The 17,347-nt window shown below is 46.1% G+C and overlaps 9 protein-coding genes across 9 annotated transcripts; 7 read left to right on the plus strand and 2 right to left on the minus strand.

Annotated features, from left to right (window-relative positions):
* On the plus strand, positions 1-1,918 carry V1513DRAFT_7 (uncharacterized protein; the record flags this gene model as incomplete). The annotated part of the gene is made up of 2 exons (XM_066900588.1): positions 1-206; positions 275-1,918. Coding segments are annotated over 2 exons (1,525 nt in total), but the record flags the coding sequence as incomplete, so codon positions are not given.
* A 1,602-nt stretch (positions 1,919-3,520) lies between these two features.
* Positions 3,521-4,175, plus strand: V1513DRAFT_481949 (uncharacterized protein; the record flags this gene model as incomplete). The annotated part of the gene is made up of 2 exons (XM_066900374.1): positions 3,521-4,039; positions 4,098-4,175. The coding sequence occupies exons 1-2, from the start codon at positions 3,527-3,529 to the stop codon at positions 4,173-4,175; spliced, it is 591 nt and encodes a 196-aa protein (XP_066756349.1). The 5' UTR covers positions 3,521-3,526.
* A 49-nt stretch (positions 4,176-4,224) lies between these two features.
* Positions 4,225-5,632, minus strand: V1513DRAFT_407278 (OPT oligopeptide transporter protein-domain-containing protein). Its single transcript, XM_066895652.1, has 2 exons — positions 5,348-5,632; positions 4,225-5,291 (listed from the first exon to the last, which is right to left on the minus strand). Exon 2 carries the CDS (start codon positions 5,137-5,139, stop codon positions 4,330-4,332), a length of 810 nt encoding a protein of 269 aa, XP_066756350.1. The 5' UTR covers positions 5,140-5,291; positions 5,348-5,632; the 3' UTR covers positions 4,225-4,329.
* On the plus strand, positions 5,608-8,182 carry V1513DRAFT_26 (uncharacterized protein). Its single transcript, XM_066894512.1, has 2 exons — positions 5,608-7,787; positions 7,881-8,182. Exon 1 carries the CDS (start codon positions 5,824-5,826, stop codon positions 7,750-7,752), a length of 1,929 nt encoding a protein of 642 aa, XP_066756351.1. The 5' UTR covers positions 5,608-5,823; the 3' UTR covers positions 7,753-7,787; positions 7,881-8,182.
* A 644-nt stretch (positions 8,183-8,826) lies between these two features.
* Positions 8,827-9,036, minus strand: V1513DRAFT_422130 (uncharacterized protein; the record flags this gene model as incomplete). Its single annotated transcript, XM_066895966.1, has 1 exon — positions 8,827-9,036. One exon carries the CDS (start codon positions 9,034-9,036, stop codon positions 8,827-8,829), a length of 210 nt encoding a protein of 69 aa, XP_066756352.1.
* Positions 9,037-9,547: 511 nt separating this feature from the next.
* Positions 9,548-11,462, plus strand: V1513DRAFT_372209 (OPT oligopeptide transporter protein-domain-containing protein; the record flags this gene model as incomplete). Its single annotated transcript, XM_066894770.1, has 2 exons — positions 9,548-10,431; positions 11,009-11,462. 2 exons carry the CDS (start codon positions 9,548-9,550, stop codon positions 11,460-11,462), a joined length of 1,338 nt encoding a protein of 445 aa, XP_066756353.1.
* Positions 11,463-12,116: 654 nt separating this feature from the next.
* V1513DRAFT_434667 (Alpha/Beta hydrolase protein) lies at positions 12,117-13,331 on the plus strand. Its single transcript, XM_066896487.1, has one exon. It carries the CDS (start codon positions 12,182-12,184, stop codon positions 12,986-12,988), a length of 807 nt encoding a protein of 268 aa, XP_066756354.1. The 5' UTR covers positions 12,117-12,181; the 3' UTR covers positions 12,989-13,331.
* Positions 13,332-14,352: 1,021 nt separating this feature from the next.
* On the plus strand, positions 14,353-15,009 carry V1513DRAFT_372463 (OPT oligopeptide transporter protein-domain-containing protein; the record flags this gene model as incomplete). Its single annotated transcript, XM_066894777.1, has 1 exon — positions 14,353-15,009. A coding segment is annotated over one exon (657 nt), but the record flags the coding sequence as incomplete, so codon positions are not given.
* Positions 15,010-15,039: 30 nt separating this feature from the next.
* Positions 15,040-16,773, plus strand: V1513DRAFT_371914 (OPT oligopeptide transporter protein-domain-containing protein; the record flags this gene model as incomplete). Its single annotated transcript, XM_066894760.1, has 1 exon — positions 15,040-16,773. One exon carries the CDS (start codon positions 15,040-15,042, stop codon positions 16,771-16,773), a length of 1,734 nt encoding a protein of 577 aa, XP_066756356.1.
* Between the last annotated feature and the right edge of the window lie 574 nt (positions 16,774-17,347).

The following is a 17,347-nucleotide window of genomic DNA, read 5'->3' on the forward strand; positions in this document are numbered from 1 at the left end:
ATTTGGTACGAATAAACACGGCTATGAGCTCTACTGTGTTCTTACAGAGTACGACCTTGTATCTCTGCCTCTATCGTACCTTCTCTTAGATACGCGTGGCGTCCAGGAAGAGGGCAAGAGAGGAGCACGGTTGACCGCGTGGTTTACTGCATTGCGAGACGCAGGATTATGTCCGAATGTTGTTCACACCGACAAGGATTTTGCAGGTATCTAAATTTTAATTCAACATTGTTACTTCTGGTCTTTAATTGAATTGTTTTGGTTGAAGTGACAGCCGCGAGTATTGCTTTTAAAAGAGACAACCTTGCTTATAATCATCACTTATGTTTGTGGCACAGCCTGCGAGCAATTGATCAGCATATCAGAGGTAAAGTGAGAGCCACGGGTTTTGATTCAATTGATAATTCTAGGAGCTCCATCCGACTGACGGCTCTGCCCCAGTATCTGCACTTCTTGTCAGATGAGTCAGACTGGATCTTGTCAAAGGGGCAGACCAGACTCTGCACTGCGGAGCAGGCCGGAATCCTTCGCGCCATGATTAAGCGGCATCTTTTGAGACACCCTCTATTGCCTAAGGTTGTTAACGATGATGCCGACGCGCCGCAGGCACTGATGTACGAAACATACGAAGAAATTCATGTGTCCTCAATCAGAGAAATGCTTGATTTCTGCAGGTCTATCAATCAGCCCAAAATATTTCGGTACTTTTGGAGTAATTGGTACCGACCCGTATTCAGAAATGTTGGTTCGCGCTGGGAGATCGCGTCACTGTGTGGCAGAGCTGACTCATCTGGTACCATCCCAATTTCGCGTACAACTATGCGATTGGAAAGTCACTGGAGAATCCTTAAGAAGGATTATGCTTCGCGTTTCGTTAAGCCGAGACTCGATGTACTTTCTTACATAATTTTTACCGGTCTCGTTCGCTCTCGCATCCACCTACATTTACAGGTTGAAGCCGGACGCGAGAAGCCAAGTGTGTACAAAGACTTTGTGCGTGTATGGCGAATGTGTGCTGAAGCCGTTGATCACCACACGATACTCAAACGCGACGAGCTCTATCATGCGGATAAGGATCAATGGCTTTGTAGTTGCCCGTCTTTTATTCTTAATTCGCGATACCTCTGCAAACACTTAGTGTCCTTCTATTCTTCGCCGCATCCTGATGGGAATGGGAAGTTTTTGGTGCAGCCGCCGCCGTCATTCACACCTGAATTGTTTCAGGAACGTCTGCCACTGATCAGGTTCAGGGACTCTGACCTCATCGGCCCTGCGACCGTCAGTTCAGGCATACATTTGAGCGACCGTGTTGATGATGATGATGGCACTAGGTCCTTAACTTATGCGGAGGAGTTGGCATCCCTCGAACTTCTGCCGTCTGAGCATCCTGAGGCCGCGGAAGAAAATGACGAAGAATCAATGGAGCTTCTTCGGATCTTGCATTGGGCTACTGGCGAACAGTGCGAGTCGAACCCGAGAATGCAACGCGACATCTGTCGCTTCATCTCGAATCAGGTAACCTTTATCGCACGCTTCAAAAGACCATATGAGGAGGCCATGGGGACCGCCCGTCAGCACCCATCCATATTATGAGAAAGGCTTCGAAGTCGTACTATTATATGCGACCTCAGAACCAATCTCATGTGGAGTGAATCAGTTGTGTCGGTTGGCTGGCTGGGTTGCGTTGTGTTGTGTTGCGTTGGTGTTGTGGTGTTGTTATGTTATGTGTTGTTGTGTTGTGGTGTGGTCGGCGAAGTGTAGAAGTACTAAGAGTTGCAAATATCGCGAAATAGGGATGGGTTAGATAATGTTATGTCTTTTATTATTTATTTGGTTTTTTTTGTTAGTTTGTTTGCGTTGATTTGTTTATGTTTTGTTTTGTTGGAACAATATATGACTCTCCACAATCTTACAATAATTATGCGTATTCAGCCTGACACAGAGTTTTAAACCAGTCTGCTTTCAGTATCGCGAAGTTTTTTAAAGGCAACGGTACGGGGGGTACGAGCAGGTACCAAAAATGTTAACATCGAGGGTCTTGTGTTCACCTAACCCGGAAAATCTCCTTACCGATTGTACCGAAATAAGGCGGTGTCGGTACAGGAAGAGAGTCACGTGCGCTTTGAGGCGATACGATACGATATTCACCCATCATATCGTATCGTCTTAGCGATATTCTAGGCGATAATGATACGATATGGCGATATCACCTTGTAGGCGATATCTTGTCCAGCCCTATTTGCCCAAGACTGCAGATGCCTTTGGCCCCTTCACGTGTGCCAATCAAAGACGACCCACTGCACACCGACAAACGAGTTTAACGCAACAGGTCCGGCCAGAATTGTTGACGGCTCATTGTTTAGGTGAAGTTAAAAACTTTAAGATATGCCGTAGATAAGATATTCTAGAGTCTATATAGTCCACGCCAGTTATGTCAAGTCAAACAGATCCTGTTATCTATGTTCCGCAAGATCATGATCTTGCGGTGCAAGAACGACTCTTCCGCCAATCTCCGGTAAAAACAAAATTATTACTCACTTACACAACATGTTATCCCCTGCCACTGCTTATCGAGGACCACGGATCACATCGCATATCGTCCATACGGTTCTTGTCATCGCTACAAGGTCCTGTTACGTCACTATAAGCATACCACTTTGTAACGTCTGAAATATATGGTGGTGCTTGTGCGGTGAGTAACTTTAGTTAGGCTCGGAGCGCAGACCTACGCTAGGGCCAAGCTTTTTTTTGCTTTTGTAGTGCAACCGGTGTTAACGGCGCCGGCTTGGAAAAGCTTCGCTTATCGAACCCTAACAAGTAGCCTACACGACAAATCCTTGCGTGAAAGAACAGTATGGCGGCATCTCCTTATCACAATCTGGCAAAGCGGCTGGCTAGAGGTCTATTTTGGTTTCAATATCGATATCTTGAATCGACGGCTATTGCAGTAATTAGAGACATACTACAACCCTTAGTTGTTACTTGGTCAAGGCTTATGCATATATTAATTGACCTGCATATATTGATCTTGGCTTCGCTGATAATAATGCCTGCGGACTTAGGCGCTTTTCCTTTTTACAATGCCGTAGCGGTATCTCCACGGGCTTGGTCTCTTATCAGCTTTGCGATATTTTCTCTATACTGATGCAGCCATCATCACACCTTTCAGTTACGCATTTTTCCTCTACAGTTTCATGGTAATGCGAGAGAGGAATTGCACTGGCTCGTTGACGGAGACGCTAATGGCACGCTAACATATGATCTTTCATGCACAATTTGTACGCAATACTACTACCTACGTCATCGTCGCGACGCTCAATAAGTACGCGAAATCGATCATGAGAGCTTTGGCTGCCGCTGCGATTGCTGCGAAGCATATATCTTGCGGCCATCCGGCGCATTTTCATTCCACGAATACCCCCACCAACGACAATAGCTTGTGGACATACAGTGCTGCATATCTGACGTAAGGTAGGCTTGGTTCCTGCACGGTTCTTCATTGAGTGCCAGTGCTAATTTTCCATAGATGGCCGACTACTTGGAGAAAACTGTTAGCTCCACCGGTCTGGGGAGAGTCTCTATACGAGACTCGTTGTCAAATGACGCCAACAGCGCCGAGAAAAAGGCACCTATCACTTCAACCGTCCAAGTCCATGAGCGCGAGGCCATTATGGGACGTATCACGGGTTCCGACGATATGGCTGACATTCTTGCCGAGGATGCGGATTTCATCATAGAGAAGATGGCAACAATGGATGCGGTTGAGGCTCTCAAAGTAGTTAGGGATGCCATGAATTATCATGGGGACGATATAAATTTCCCGGTAAAGACGTTGCGCAGAATGGAGGCTTTATTGAAGGGCGTTGAGTGCTACGGTCTCGGTGAGATTATATATGACTTGGACGTGCGCCTTGAAGCATGCTTGATGAAGTACCATTCCCCCTATCCTGAAGTCCGTTCAGTCTGCAGTCCTGTGGATGATCCTACGCTGCCTGTGGAGACATTTCGAGTGTACTTTATTGGTCTCTCCTGGGTTGCCGTAGGTTCTTTCATCAATCAGATCATGAATTTTCGTCAACCGTCAATATCTTTGTCAGCAAAGGTCATTCAGATTCTGGTATATCCTTGCGGAGAACTATGGGCTCGCTTTCTTCCTGCCTGGAGAGTACCTTTAGGTCCATTGAGCTTTAACCTTAATCCAGGACCATGGAATTTCAAAGAACAGATGCTAGCGACTATTATAGCCAATGTCGGCGCTCAGGCTGCAAATTTTAATTATTACAGTCCTACAATAATGCTCTCAATGTTCTACGGTCAGACTTGGATTAATTACGGTTTTATTGTCTTGATGGCTCGACCCGCGGCACAGATTGCTCGGAACCCTGCACGAGGTGGAAGCTTAGCGTAGTGCGCAAGCTTCTGATCTCCTACAAACGTTTCCGACTGATCGTCCAAGCCGTAGCCAAAAACGCGTGTAAATATGGGTGCAATACCATTTCCTGGCACCAAATAGCCACCCAGAATAGTGGCAAGGTTATTCATCGACATGAAATAGCCAGTCGATGCGTAGAGCACGATGAACGGAATGATCAATGCCATCGACACAAGCCAGACAACAATGATAGCCCACACTGGAGTAGTTGTTGGATAGCATCTCATGGCGATGCAGCCGATAACAATGGAAAGCACCAAAATTATCAAAAACCACCAGTCCGGAACTTCCGGGTATTGGCGCATCATTACGGAAAGGGGATCCTTGTACCGATCGTAGTTGGACATCTTTCTGTCCTTCAGGTTCTTGTAGAATCCAATCAGGGCTTCCTTAATAACTTTCCACTCGTTCAAAAACACATAGACAAATCCAAACGTATAGACTGCATAAGCAGCACTCTGATACATCAGCTGGCCGGCCGAGATATAAGGAGGCGAATAAGCCTTGTAAAGTTCCTGATCAAACTTTCCGTTAACGAGTACCTGAGAAACATTGTACTCCTCGCCAAATCGGTCGTAGACATTGCTGGTATTCGGCGGCATATAAGCAGCAAACTTGTAGTTGGTGTAAAACACAATGAGCATGGTGATAGCAGCGACAATAGTTCCGAGGTAGCGATTCGCGACAGTGTAAAATGGTACCACCATCGGCGACGAATAATTGATGACAGATCAATCAAACGACGTGATTGGGTTAAATCCGGCGCCTATGCGCGACCCGGTCACAAATGCCAAGTTCTTGCTCAGGGTCGCAATCCAGGTTATCCAGCTGAAAGTGCTCAATGCGGTGAAGAGGTAATCTGGAATGAAGAAATAAATAAATGTACCCCACATGACGATCCAGAACAATTTGTACTTTGAGATTGTCCAGCGATTTATTTTCCTTTTCGTTTCAGGCAATAGCAACGTTCTGTTGACCTGCAACGTAGGCAGTATAGTCGGCCAAACAGCCTTGCAACGTCGGCGCCAGTCGGCGCCCAAGGTGCTGTAATGCTATTTAACTATTATGCCCCTACCATCCGGCTGCAGCAATTCTACAGTCAGACTTGGCTGGGATACGTAGCTTTACTGTTTGTAATAAGGGTTCAGTTGCAAGCGGCTTTGCGCGCCTAAGCACGCTGGCCAGTTGTAAGCAGTAGCGCCGCAACGCCCAGGGGCATTCAATAATGTTAGGCACGCGAACTCATTACTGACAGACGCCCAGGCACATATTGAACGCGTCGCCAGTAAGAAACGCGTTACCGGAAGACGAAAATCACCCACAAAGCTATCAATCAGTCAGACCTTATAGTGTCTAGCAACTTTCTCGACTAATTCATTCTAGGTGCACCAATGTCAGATAAACCTTACGACGAGATTAACCCCACTCCTCCTCAACCTCAAGGGTTTGATCTTGAGAGAGAACTCTTGCAGCGCTTCATCAACCTGCACACCACTCATCCGCACCATGAGATCTTTGGAGAGCCCACAAAAGGTCTGCTGCGATTGCCGCTATACTCGTCTCGACCTACCGAACAGAATTGGGCAAAGATTTGCAGACGAATTGCCTTGACTGTGTCCCATAGCATGGAGTCAAGTTTCGGACCAAGTGAATGCTGGTTGACACCAGCCAGGAAGCTTCACATCTACAAAGGCAAAGTCGCGGTTAAGGATTTCCAAATAGTTAGGCTGCTTGCTTTTCTCGCAGACCCGACTTCTCTTCACTGGGCCTGTCTCGTTGAGACTCGCACCCGAGTATTTTACAGGCCGTTCGCTCGCTTGTGCTGTGGACAACGAGAACGAAGTGATGGGAGAATAGCCTACTGCGTCAACGGTCTCTATCACGGCGCATTTGCAACTGGGCATGAAAACCAGTCAGGCAATATCTGTACATACTCACAGCCATTCACGGAGATTAGCCCCAGCGCTCCTCACTCTCCGCGATCAAGGTTGGAACATTGTCTCCTGCAACTTTTTCTCGACCTCCATACCAGTGACCCAAACCACCAGATATTTGGAGAGCCTTCGCCTGGTTTGGTACGATTGCCACTATACTCCTCACGGAGTACCGACCAGAGTTGGGCAAAGGCATGCAGGAACATCGCTCTATCTGTTGTCACTGAAATGAAGTCAAGCTTTCAACTTAAAGCATGCTGGATGTCGCGAACCTCGAAAATATACATCCAAAAGACGTCTAGTCGCAGCACAGTGATATATCAAAGGGTCAACATAGTTAGGCTACTGGCTTTTCTTGCCAATCCCACTCCACTTCACTGGGCGTACCTGGCGGAGAATGGCTTCCGGGCACGTGACACGCCTTTCTCGCACTGGTGCAATCGTGGAACGAAAAGAAACGACGGGCAGGTAGCCTTTTGCATAAATGGCGTATACCACGGCAGATTCGCTACTGTTGAGGAAAACATGTCTCACAGATACTGCGGAAACGGTGCACGGCCGTTGTGCCCTGGACACGGAGTACCGCCGGTTTCGTGTATATTCACAAATCCTGATGGCAGTCTAAGGCCCTGCCTCAACCAAGAAGACAAGGTACCTAAATGCGCATGTGTAAAGCCTTGCTATTCTATTTCCACTGTGTCAATGCAGCGATTTATAGTGAACCCCAGTGCTCCTCACTCTCCGCAGTGTTATCTTGAACAGCATCTCCTGCAACGTTTTATCGACTTCCATACTACTGATCCAAGCCACCAGATATTTGGAGAGCCTTCGCCTGGTTTGGTACGATTGCCATTATACTCCTCTCGGGCCAACGAGCAGAGTTGGGCAAAGGTATGCGGGAACATCGCCACCCGTGTTCTTAAGGAAATGAAGTCAAGTTTTCGACTTCAAGCATGCTGGATGTCGCGAAGCAAATGCATTCAGATCTCGAAGAAGTCTAAGGGCAATACCGTGATATATAGGAATATTGGTATAGTTAGGCTACTTTCCTTTCTTGCCAATCCCACTCCCCTGCACTGGGCCCATCTCTCGGAGAATGGCAAGCAAGCATTTGAGACACAGTTCTCGCACTTTTGCAACCGAGGAGAGAAACGAAGCGATGGGCAGGTAGCCTTCTGTGTAAACGGGTTATATCACGGCAGATTCGAAACTAATAAGGAAAACCTGTCTCACCAGTACTGCGGCAACAGTGCACGGCCGTTGTGCCCTGGACACGGAGCGCCGGCCGTTAAGTGCATATTTACCCATCCCGATGGCACTATGAAACCTTGCCTAAATCTGGAAGACATGGTCCCTAAATGCGCATGTACAAAGCCGTGCTTTTGACAAGTTGCTCAATTACTGCACTAAAAGGAATGCAGGTCTGTGTCACCATATTTCGGGATTAAGCGGAGGTTAGCTGCCTTGCGAATCCATTTAAGATTTTGCTTCCACTGACACAAATTGCTCTTCAGATCGACTTAAGAATCGCTAACAATATAATCTCTAACAGCTGTCTTTCGGATCGCTTAAAGACTCGCTTTCAAATTGAAACCTAACACAAATTGCTCTTCGGACGGACTAAGATTCGCTTTCAAATTGATATCTGACTATGCAATGTGCTTGTTGGCGCCATTTGGCGCCAGTATTGCCTTTGTATCGCTCTGTGACGGCCAGAAGGGTCGAGATGTATGTCCTTGCCGTCAACAACTTTCGCCACTTTGCTCAAACTCATAGCTATGGATAGATTTAGTTTATCTAGTGTATTGCAACTTTGTTATATGCTCTACTCTTTGATGTAAGGCATGGCAACACAGCGTCCCTGCAGAACTAGAAATAAATCCGTGCCATACACGCTGTCTAGCCATCTGGTCTCCCAACTGATTGTATCGAGTGTGCGGCGCAAATGCTGTGTCGGCTAAATTAAATTGCCCAGCGACGGAGAACCCAGCTAATCCGAGACCAAAGAACTGACAACTGAACCCGATGACAACAGTAAAACCGTAGCCCATCCAAGTCTGACGGTAGAATTGTTTCAACCGGATAGTAGGAGCGTAGGAATTAAATACGGCACTTTGAGCGCCGACGTTAGTGATTATAGTCGCAAACATTTGCTCCTTGAACGTCCTTGCCCCGGAATTAAGATGAAAGCTCAATGGTCCCAAGGGAAACTTCCAGGCCGGCAGAATACGAGCTAATATTTCTCCGCGCGGATATATCAGAACCTGAATAACTTTTGACGACAATGAAACGGACGGCTGACGGAATCCCATCATCTGATTAACGAAAGATCCGACGACAACCCAAACAAGACCAATAAAATATGCACGAAAAGTCTCCACGAGGATTGCAGGATCGTCAACGGGACTGCACACCGACCGCACCTCTGGATATGGTGAATGGTACTTGATCAAGCACGCTTCAAGACGGAGATTCCAAATTCTCGCCGAGACCGTAGTACTCTTCGCCTTTCAAGAGAGCCTCAATCTTCTGCAAGGACTTTTCTGGAAAATTGATGTCGTCGTGATAATATTCCATGGCGTCTTTAAGAACAATGACTGCTTCAACTGCATCCATAGTAACCATCTTTTCAACAATGAAGTCTGCATCTTCAGTGAGAATATCGCCCATATCACCAGAATACCTGATACGATCCAGTATGGCAACGCGTTCATGGACCTGGACGGTCGACACTTCAATTGGACATTTCTTCTCAGTGGTGCTTGCGTCATTGGAGAAAGAGTTTCGAACAGAGATATTTTCAAAAGCCGTGTGGCCGACAATTCTCCCGACACTGCAGCTCAACCGGACATTGCTTTTGCCAGAAACCAAAAAGATGATTAACAATTGGTCAGTTAGCAAGTACAAACTTTTCTGGATTGTAATGTGGGGTACTCTCGTCTATTTTTTTATTCCGGACTACCTATTTACATCGTTGAGCTCGTTCAACTGGATGACTTGGATTGCTCCGCACAATAAGCACTTAGCATTTATTACGGGGTCTTACATCGGGTTGGGAATTAATCCCATTTCAACATTTGACTGGTCTGTCATTGATGGGTCATCGCCGTTGGTAGTTCCATTTTACACAGTTGCTAATCGCTACATCGGCACGATAGTGGCAGCTATCACTCTTTTGTTGATGTATTACACCAACTACAAGTATTCAGCTTATATGCCTCCTAATACTAGCAACGTCTATGATAGATTTGGAAAGGATTATAATATATCGAAAGTCCTAGTTGATGGTAAATTCAACGAGGAACTCTACCGGGCCTACTCACCACCGTATATTTCGGCGGGTCAGCTCATGTATCAGAGCGCTTCTTACGCGGTTTATACTTTTGGCTTCGTCTATGTGTTTTTGACTGAGTGGAGAACCGCTAAGGAAGCTTTAATGGGATTTTACAAGAGTCTGAAAAATCGGAAAGAGTCCAACTACGAACGCTATAAGGATCCCATTTCGGTCATGATGCGAGAGTACAAAGAAGTCCCTGATTGGTGGTTTCTTATAATCCTTGCGATCTCTGTCATTGTCGGTTGCCTCGCGATGAAATATTATCCAACTACTACGGAACCCTGGGTTATAGTCGTAGCCACCTTGGTGGCAGTTGGTCTGATCATACCATTTATGGTCCTTTATTCGTCCACTGGTTTCTTTTTGTCAATGAACAACCTCAGTACTATTCTTGGGGGTTATATGGTTCCTGGAAACGGCATCGCTCCAATATTTACTCGTATCTTTGGGTACTCTTTGGTTCAACAAGGAGAAACTTTTGTGGGTGACCAGAAGCTGGCCCATTACGCAAAGATTGCGCCACGCGCCGTCTTCCGCGCTCAAGTTATTGCATCGATTGTTCAGATATTTGTGACTTCTAGTGCTATGCAGTACTTGGTGAAAGGATTGCCCGGGGTTGCAAATTTGCAGCGGGCGATGGGAGAGAACTGTCCATCGCGAGAAACTTTGAATACATTTATGCGTTATGCCTCGGCCACTACATTTCTGCGCTCATGTTCCGCTGCCGCGTTTCCCATTTTCTGCCGTATTATGTTCACTGCAATCGGCGTACCATGGGGAGCAAGTATAACCGGCTTTGTAGCTATCGCGATGATCCCAATTCCATTCTTCTTCTACCAATTGGTGCGAAAATCCGCGCGAAAAGTCCTTATAGCAAACAGGTCAACTAGATTTGCTCTTTCTCCATCTTTTCCTTGTATTGGATATTGCATTAGCATTATTGGTTGGTATAGACATGTATTATTTCCATTTTATGAGCATTCTGCGGTGGCTAAAGTGTCGTTGAAGTCATTGCTAGTTGTGAATTGATTGTTTGCAACCTTGGTTCGTTGAATCGGTCAAAGTGAGAGTCGACACTTGTATGTGACAATCGATCTGACGCGTAAATTTTACGCAAGCAAATGTAGAGAGACTGATCATTGATGAGAGATATTCAGAGACGAGAGCCAGACTGGAGCTAGCAAATCGCGGATTCTGAAAGGTTGATTCACAACAACGGCATGAAGTTGCAATTGTGGATTGTGGAAATTTGATACGCCGCGCTCGGATACCGCCGAATACCTAAACTGTCGTTGGTCCACGTAGGACATTAGACTTTTTATATCCTACGATGAAGTATGCTTTCCTGATTGGCGCCATCCTTGCATTTCCTTGCTTTGCTATAAGGAAGTACTTCCCGAATCAGTTTCGCTACTTCCACCCTGTTTTGTTTTTGGGTGGCTTTCAACGTTGGGGAGCGCAGTATAATCTTGCGTACTATACACCAGGGTTTTATGTGTCGGCGTTTTTCATGTATTACGTGCGCCGCAGGTATTTAGCTTGGTGGGCCAAGTACAACTATATCCTAGCATGTGCTTTGATCGCTGGAGTGGCATTCGGTGGAATTCTGATTTTTTTGGCTTTACAGTATCAGCCAAAAAAGCTAGTTTGGTGGGGAAATACGGTGTCGAGAGCAGGCATCGACGGCGCAGGAACTGCCACATTGAAAGCAATTCCCGCCGGTGAATATTTTGGCTTGCGTGAGGGAAGCTGGGAATGATCGGATAGCATAAGTTGTCGTTATTTTCTTATCAATTATGTCAGAGCAATCGAAGCGTCATTTAAAGATTTTATTTACAGCAACGTTAACATAAAAAAGTTGGTTTTTGACTCATAAATGGGGCTCGTTTCGTGTTGTAAAATTAATTGAGGTTATACATTCCTTTCGACGGTCAGCAATAGCAACGGAACCCAAACCGTTAAGGTGAATGTGGTTCAGAGTGCTGACACGAATATATTCACGAAGTCGGTTGGTGCGGGTTCACCCGAAGAACAGAGTTCAGCACTAACAATCCGATAGTACCCGTTGGGAATTTTTGTGTCATTTGTGTGAGAATCGCATGCTCGATAAGCTAGCTCTAGCTGATTATGAGAGAGTGTGACATCATGAGGTTAGAGTTAATTGCTCAATGATAGCTGGCGATTATCTCCAGAAACTCGTCATGTATAAGCACGATTTGTCATTACAGATTCTTTCAGTTGCATAGCTAGTAATGTAGAATATGTGATATTAATAGCAGGGACCAGATTACAAGCATCAACTACGGAAACGAAGCTCATCTGCAAATCTATCGGACCGAGTAAAATAAACCCAAACCCACGTTTTTACATTTATTCTGCGACTTATCAACCTTGCTTCAATTCATACCTGATTATCAACGGGACCCACCCGTTAATCATCAATTATCGTCCAATAGAACTCCATTCTCGAAGATCGGTATGGAATTTTGCGACGACGATCTCAGCAAGTTTGAAGCGGACGGCGCCGCGCCGTTACCCACGACTGATGAACAAGGCTATGTCGAGTGCGATGGAGCACGCATCTGGTATGCGTCATACGGCACCGGCTCGCCAGTAGTCCTACTGCATGGTGGACTGGGCCATAGCGGCAATTGGGGATATCAAGTTCCCGCGTTAACTAAGCGTGGCTATCGAGCTATAGTGATCGATAGCCGTGGTCATGGTAGAAGCAGTCGCGATGCGAGAAAATATACGTACGAGTTGATGGCATCCGATGTTCTTGCTATTCTGGATGCCTTGCAGATTGAGAAAGCATCACTCGTCGGCTGGAGTGATGGCGCGTGCATCTCCTTAATTCTCGCCATGATGGCACCTCAGCGTGCTGCAGGTGTTTTCTTCTTTGGCTGTAACATGGATCCCAGCGGTACGAAGGAAATCGAATTCGGGCCGACCCTTAAGCGGTGCTTTAGTCGCCACGCCAAAGACTATGCGCTCCTGTCGGCTACTCCTGACCAATTCAGTGCGTTTGTCGACGCGGTCGATGAGATGATGAAGACCGAGCCGAACTGTACTAAGGAGCAATTAGAACGTATACATGTACCGGTATCGATCGTGCAAAGTGAGCATGATGAATTTATCAAGCAAGATCATGCGGAATATCTCGCGGAGGCTATTCCAAACGCAAATTTTGTCCGTCTTGCGGGTGTGAGCCATTTTGCACCGTTGCAGCGACCGGAGCTCTTCAACAACGCAGTGTTTGACTTTCTCGACAAATTAGCTTCTTAAGGGCGGCTACGAATGCTGGGGCATTAGACCTAATACAACTGCAGTGGTAAGAGGATATTAGCCTAATCGCAAAGAAGCTAGCGTTAGCCAACACTGTCAATATTTAGATTAACATTCGCCAATGCTATAATTTTCACATTTGGCACCTAAAATTATATGGAACAGATGCAAGATGCACGTAGATTAGTCAATTAATTCTACAGACTCTCAATAGACCGATGCATAGTCCGTTCATAACAGTGCACCCGCAAATACGTGCGGAGTCTGGAGTTTAAGTAGTGTGCTTATAACTAGAATTCTGAAATATGTGTAGACAAGATAGGGTGGCATTGGGAATGTGAGCAAACTTCATGTTACGTAAGTTCAGACACCTGATAATACCGGCCCTGCTCATGAAATATCAATGTTTGCTCTTTCGTACCAGACGTTTTGATTAGAAATTACCTCACATAACTGGAAGCAAGTCTGGCTCAATTATCGCGGCGGATGGTGTGCGATTGCGTTTAGTTTGAGCTTCGGGGAGTTTGCGCACAATCGATTGGTGCGTTATCGAACGTTGAGGCGCTTCGGGCCAACCGACCCGCCAAGCCGCCTTAGACCTGCGGCACTGCGCCTACGGAACCACTAATAATCCTTTGAGGATTTTTATGCTATCTGCGGCAAGCACAAGTTTTAGCGGCAATGACTTTCATTTCTAACGGGGTGGCGGCTTCGCGTTAAGTTTGTGATCTGGCTGTCATGGCGAGACTCTGTAGAGACTCAGATGAGCAGATGGTCATCAAAAGTCCTGGCTGTGTCTTTGTCCATATGTCGCGGTTACGCTATCTTTCGTTAGCTAAAAAGTTACTTCTGGGTCGTATCCGGGGATGATCTAATGAATGGCCGTGACGATGGTACTCTTTCGTCACAGGTTGGCAATCGGGCCAGAACGTGGGATAGTGGAAGTTTAACCAACGCTATTATTCGGAAAACGAGTTTGAACCGTATCACTTAGCGCGTTCCGATTTTGACATAGATCTTGACTCGTAGCCGCTGATAATCAGCTAGGCTTTTAAATATATCGACCCTGGGCGTCAGCACTACCATGATCGCTGTCCTTCACACTCTGTGCACTTTACTATATCGGGCTTGTGCTCCTCTGCAGACAAGGTAAGCAAATATTTCCTATGCATCTGTCAGTTGGCAACTGCTAATCGTTGACAAAGATGTCCGACTCATATGAGCTTAAGGCGCCTGTGGGCGTCTCGACGCAGGACTTTGAAACCAGTTCCAATGACAATAGCTTGGAAGAGAAGAAGAATGTCGTTGTCGAGCATATGCACGCATTCGACGTGATTGTTGATCGAATGCGTGCCACCGGTGATATGGATGACATTTTGGCCGAAGGCGGGGCCGATTTCTTTGTCGAAAAGTTGCGCACTGTAACTGCTGAGGAGGCAGTTGAAATACTGCAATACGCGCTCGAGTACCACAACACAGATATCAACTTCCCGGAGACTACACTTACGAGAATTAAAAAGTTGCTAAAGGGAGAAGAAGCCTACGGCGAAGGTCCTATTTTGTATGACATTGATCTGCGTCTTGAAGCCTCGCTGATGAAGTACCATTCGCCCTATCCGGAAGTTCGATCAGTTTGCTCACCTACAGATGATCCTACCATTCCGGTCGAAACTTTCCGAGCATACATTATTGGTATTTTCTGGGTTGCGGTTGCAGGCTTCATCAATCAACTTATTTATTTTCGTCAACCACACTTCACGCTCACATCTCAAGTCGTCCAAATTCTCCTTCTTCCTTGCGGTCAGTTCGTAGCGAAGTTTCTTCCCGCATGGAAGTTCCAGGTGTGGAAGTGGACCATCAATCTTAACCCTGGACCATGGACATTCAAGGAGCAGATGTTCGCTACAATTATTACCAATGTTGGTGCACAGAATGCGGTTTGGGGTCAATATTATCCAGTCATCAGAGAGAATATATTCTACGGGCAGGAGTGGGCTAACTTCGGTTTCACAGTCCTCATAAACGTCATTTGCCAGCTCTTTGGGCTGGGAATGGCAGGAGTGCTTCGAAGATGGACCGTTTATCCGAGCAAGGCGGTCTGGCCAACAATGCTACCCACTCTGCAGCTTAATCGAACGCTTCTTGTTCCTGAGGAGAAAAAATCCATCAACGGATGGAGAATCAGCAAGTATCGCCTTTTCAACATTCTTCTTGGAGTTGCATTTGTTTACTTCTTTCTTCCGGACTATCTCTTTACCGCTCTCAGTACTTTCAACTGGATGACGTGGATCGCACCTAAAAACAAGAATCTAGCTTTCGTTACTGGTTCTACTATTGGCGTGGGATTCAATCCAATCACTACCTTTGACTGGTCGGTTATCAATTATTCGTCTCCATTGGTGGTACCTTTCTTTGCCACAGCAAATCAGTATGCTGGTACTGTGGTAGGCGCCATTATTCTCCTGATTCTGTTCTACACCAACTATAAGTATACAGCATACATGCCGCCGAACACGAGTACGGTCTACGACCGTTTCGGAAAATCATACAATGTTTCGAGAGCCGTTACGGACGGTGTTTTTGATCTAGCAAAATACAAGGCGTATTCGCCACCCTATGTCTCGGCCGGATACTATATGTACTTGTGTGCTTCGTATGCTGTTTATATGTTTGCTTTTGTTTATATTTTCATCATGGAGTGGTCCATATTCAAAGATGCAATTGCTGGCTTTATTAGCAGCTTGAGGAATCGCAAGTTGTCGAATTATGATCGATACAGGGATCCTCTGTCAGTGTTAATGCGACAGTACAAAGAAGTTCCGGACTGGTGGTTTCTTGTCATCCTTGCGATCTCATTTGTCGTTGCTTGCGTTGTGATGAAGGCCTATCCCACCACGACGCCGGTCTGGGCCGTAGTTGTTATCTTTTTGGTAGCCGGTGCGATGCTAATTCCTTGCATGGTGTTGTATGCCTCCACAGGATATTTCATGTCTATAAATATGTTGGGAACCATTATTGCTGGTTATTTAGCTCCTGGTAACGGTGTCGCGTGTGTCTTTATCCGTGCAATGGGATTTTGTGTCGAGGATATGTCGGAAACATATGTCGGTGATCAGAAGTTGGCTCATTATGCGAAGTTACCTCCTCGAGCGGTCTTTCGAGGGCAGCTTACTGGGACCGTCTTCCAGATATTCGTCACAGCGGGTGCTATGGAGCTCGCGCACGGAATATCCAATTTTTGCAGCTGGACTCAGAGTTCCCGTTTCTATTGTGCGTGGTCACACAGCATCTATTCAGGCAGTCTTCTGTTCGGCGTAGTTGGTCCCACGCGCACTTTCGAGACTCTCTACCCTATGATTAAATGGTGTTTTCTTATCGGCGCATGCTGCGCTGTTCCGTTGTATTTAGCAAGACAGAGGTACCCACAGTACCTCAGACTCTTCCATCCGGTTCTTTTCTTGGGAGGCATCACTCGATTTGGCGCGAATTACAACTTGACATATTACACGCCAGGCTTCTATATTGCGTATGTCTTCATGCACTATTTGCGCACTCGCTACTTGGCCTGGTGGTCGAAGTACAACTATATCATCACTAGTGGTCTGTCTGCGGGCATTGCATTCTCCGGTATTCTTATCTTTTTGGCATTGCAATACCGTCCAAAGTCTCTGATATGGTGGGGTACTACGGTGCAGAATGCTGGTATTGATGGTGCTGGTTCAGCCACACTTAAGGCTATGCCTGCTGTTGGATACTTCGGAATTCCTGAGGGGACATGGCAGTAGTGCTGTAGTTATTGTTGTTTCAACCCAGAAAGTTGTTTGGTGACAACTATATTGCATCAAAACGAAGGATTTGTAATGTACAACTGGAAGTAGGAGCTCTAAGAATGGCAGTGATTGGTAATAGAAAGAAAACTTTTTACCAAATATTGGGAGATAGTTAAACATCCGTAGACTAACATGCTTCGCATACCTGGAGATGACGCGTCTGTGCCAACTGAACATTAAAGTGATAATTTGATTTGAGATCAAAAAAAAATGTCGCCGTCATATTGCGTCTTCACGAAGCTATAGACCATTGTGCTTTCAATCATCCATCAGCCATTTCTCCATTCAGCGCAAGGCATGTCCTCAACCCATTGGTTATATTGTTCTTTTTCGGCCACATAATTGCGCATCATTCAAGGTCAACATGAATATGTCCGACGCCGACTCCAGTTGCGTGATTCCCGGGGTTTTGCACTCGCTGTATGCGAAGTCTCGGTAAGATCCTACCCTACTCTATCACAATTTATTGCAATTATTAATGACCGTCTCCCGTCAAACAATAACACCTACCCGCAGCTTATTAGTTCGT

The sequence above is a fragment of the Lipomyces chichibuensis genome (genome assembly GCF_038497645.1).
Source record: "Lipomyces chichibuensis strain CBS 12929 unplaced genomic scaffold V1513scaffold_1, whole genome shotgun sequence".
Lineage (NCBI taxonomy): Eukaryota > Fungi > Ascomycota > Lipomycetes > Lipomycetales > Lipomycetaceae > Lipomyces > Lipomyces chichibuensis.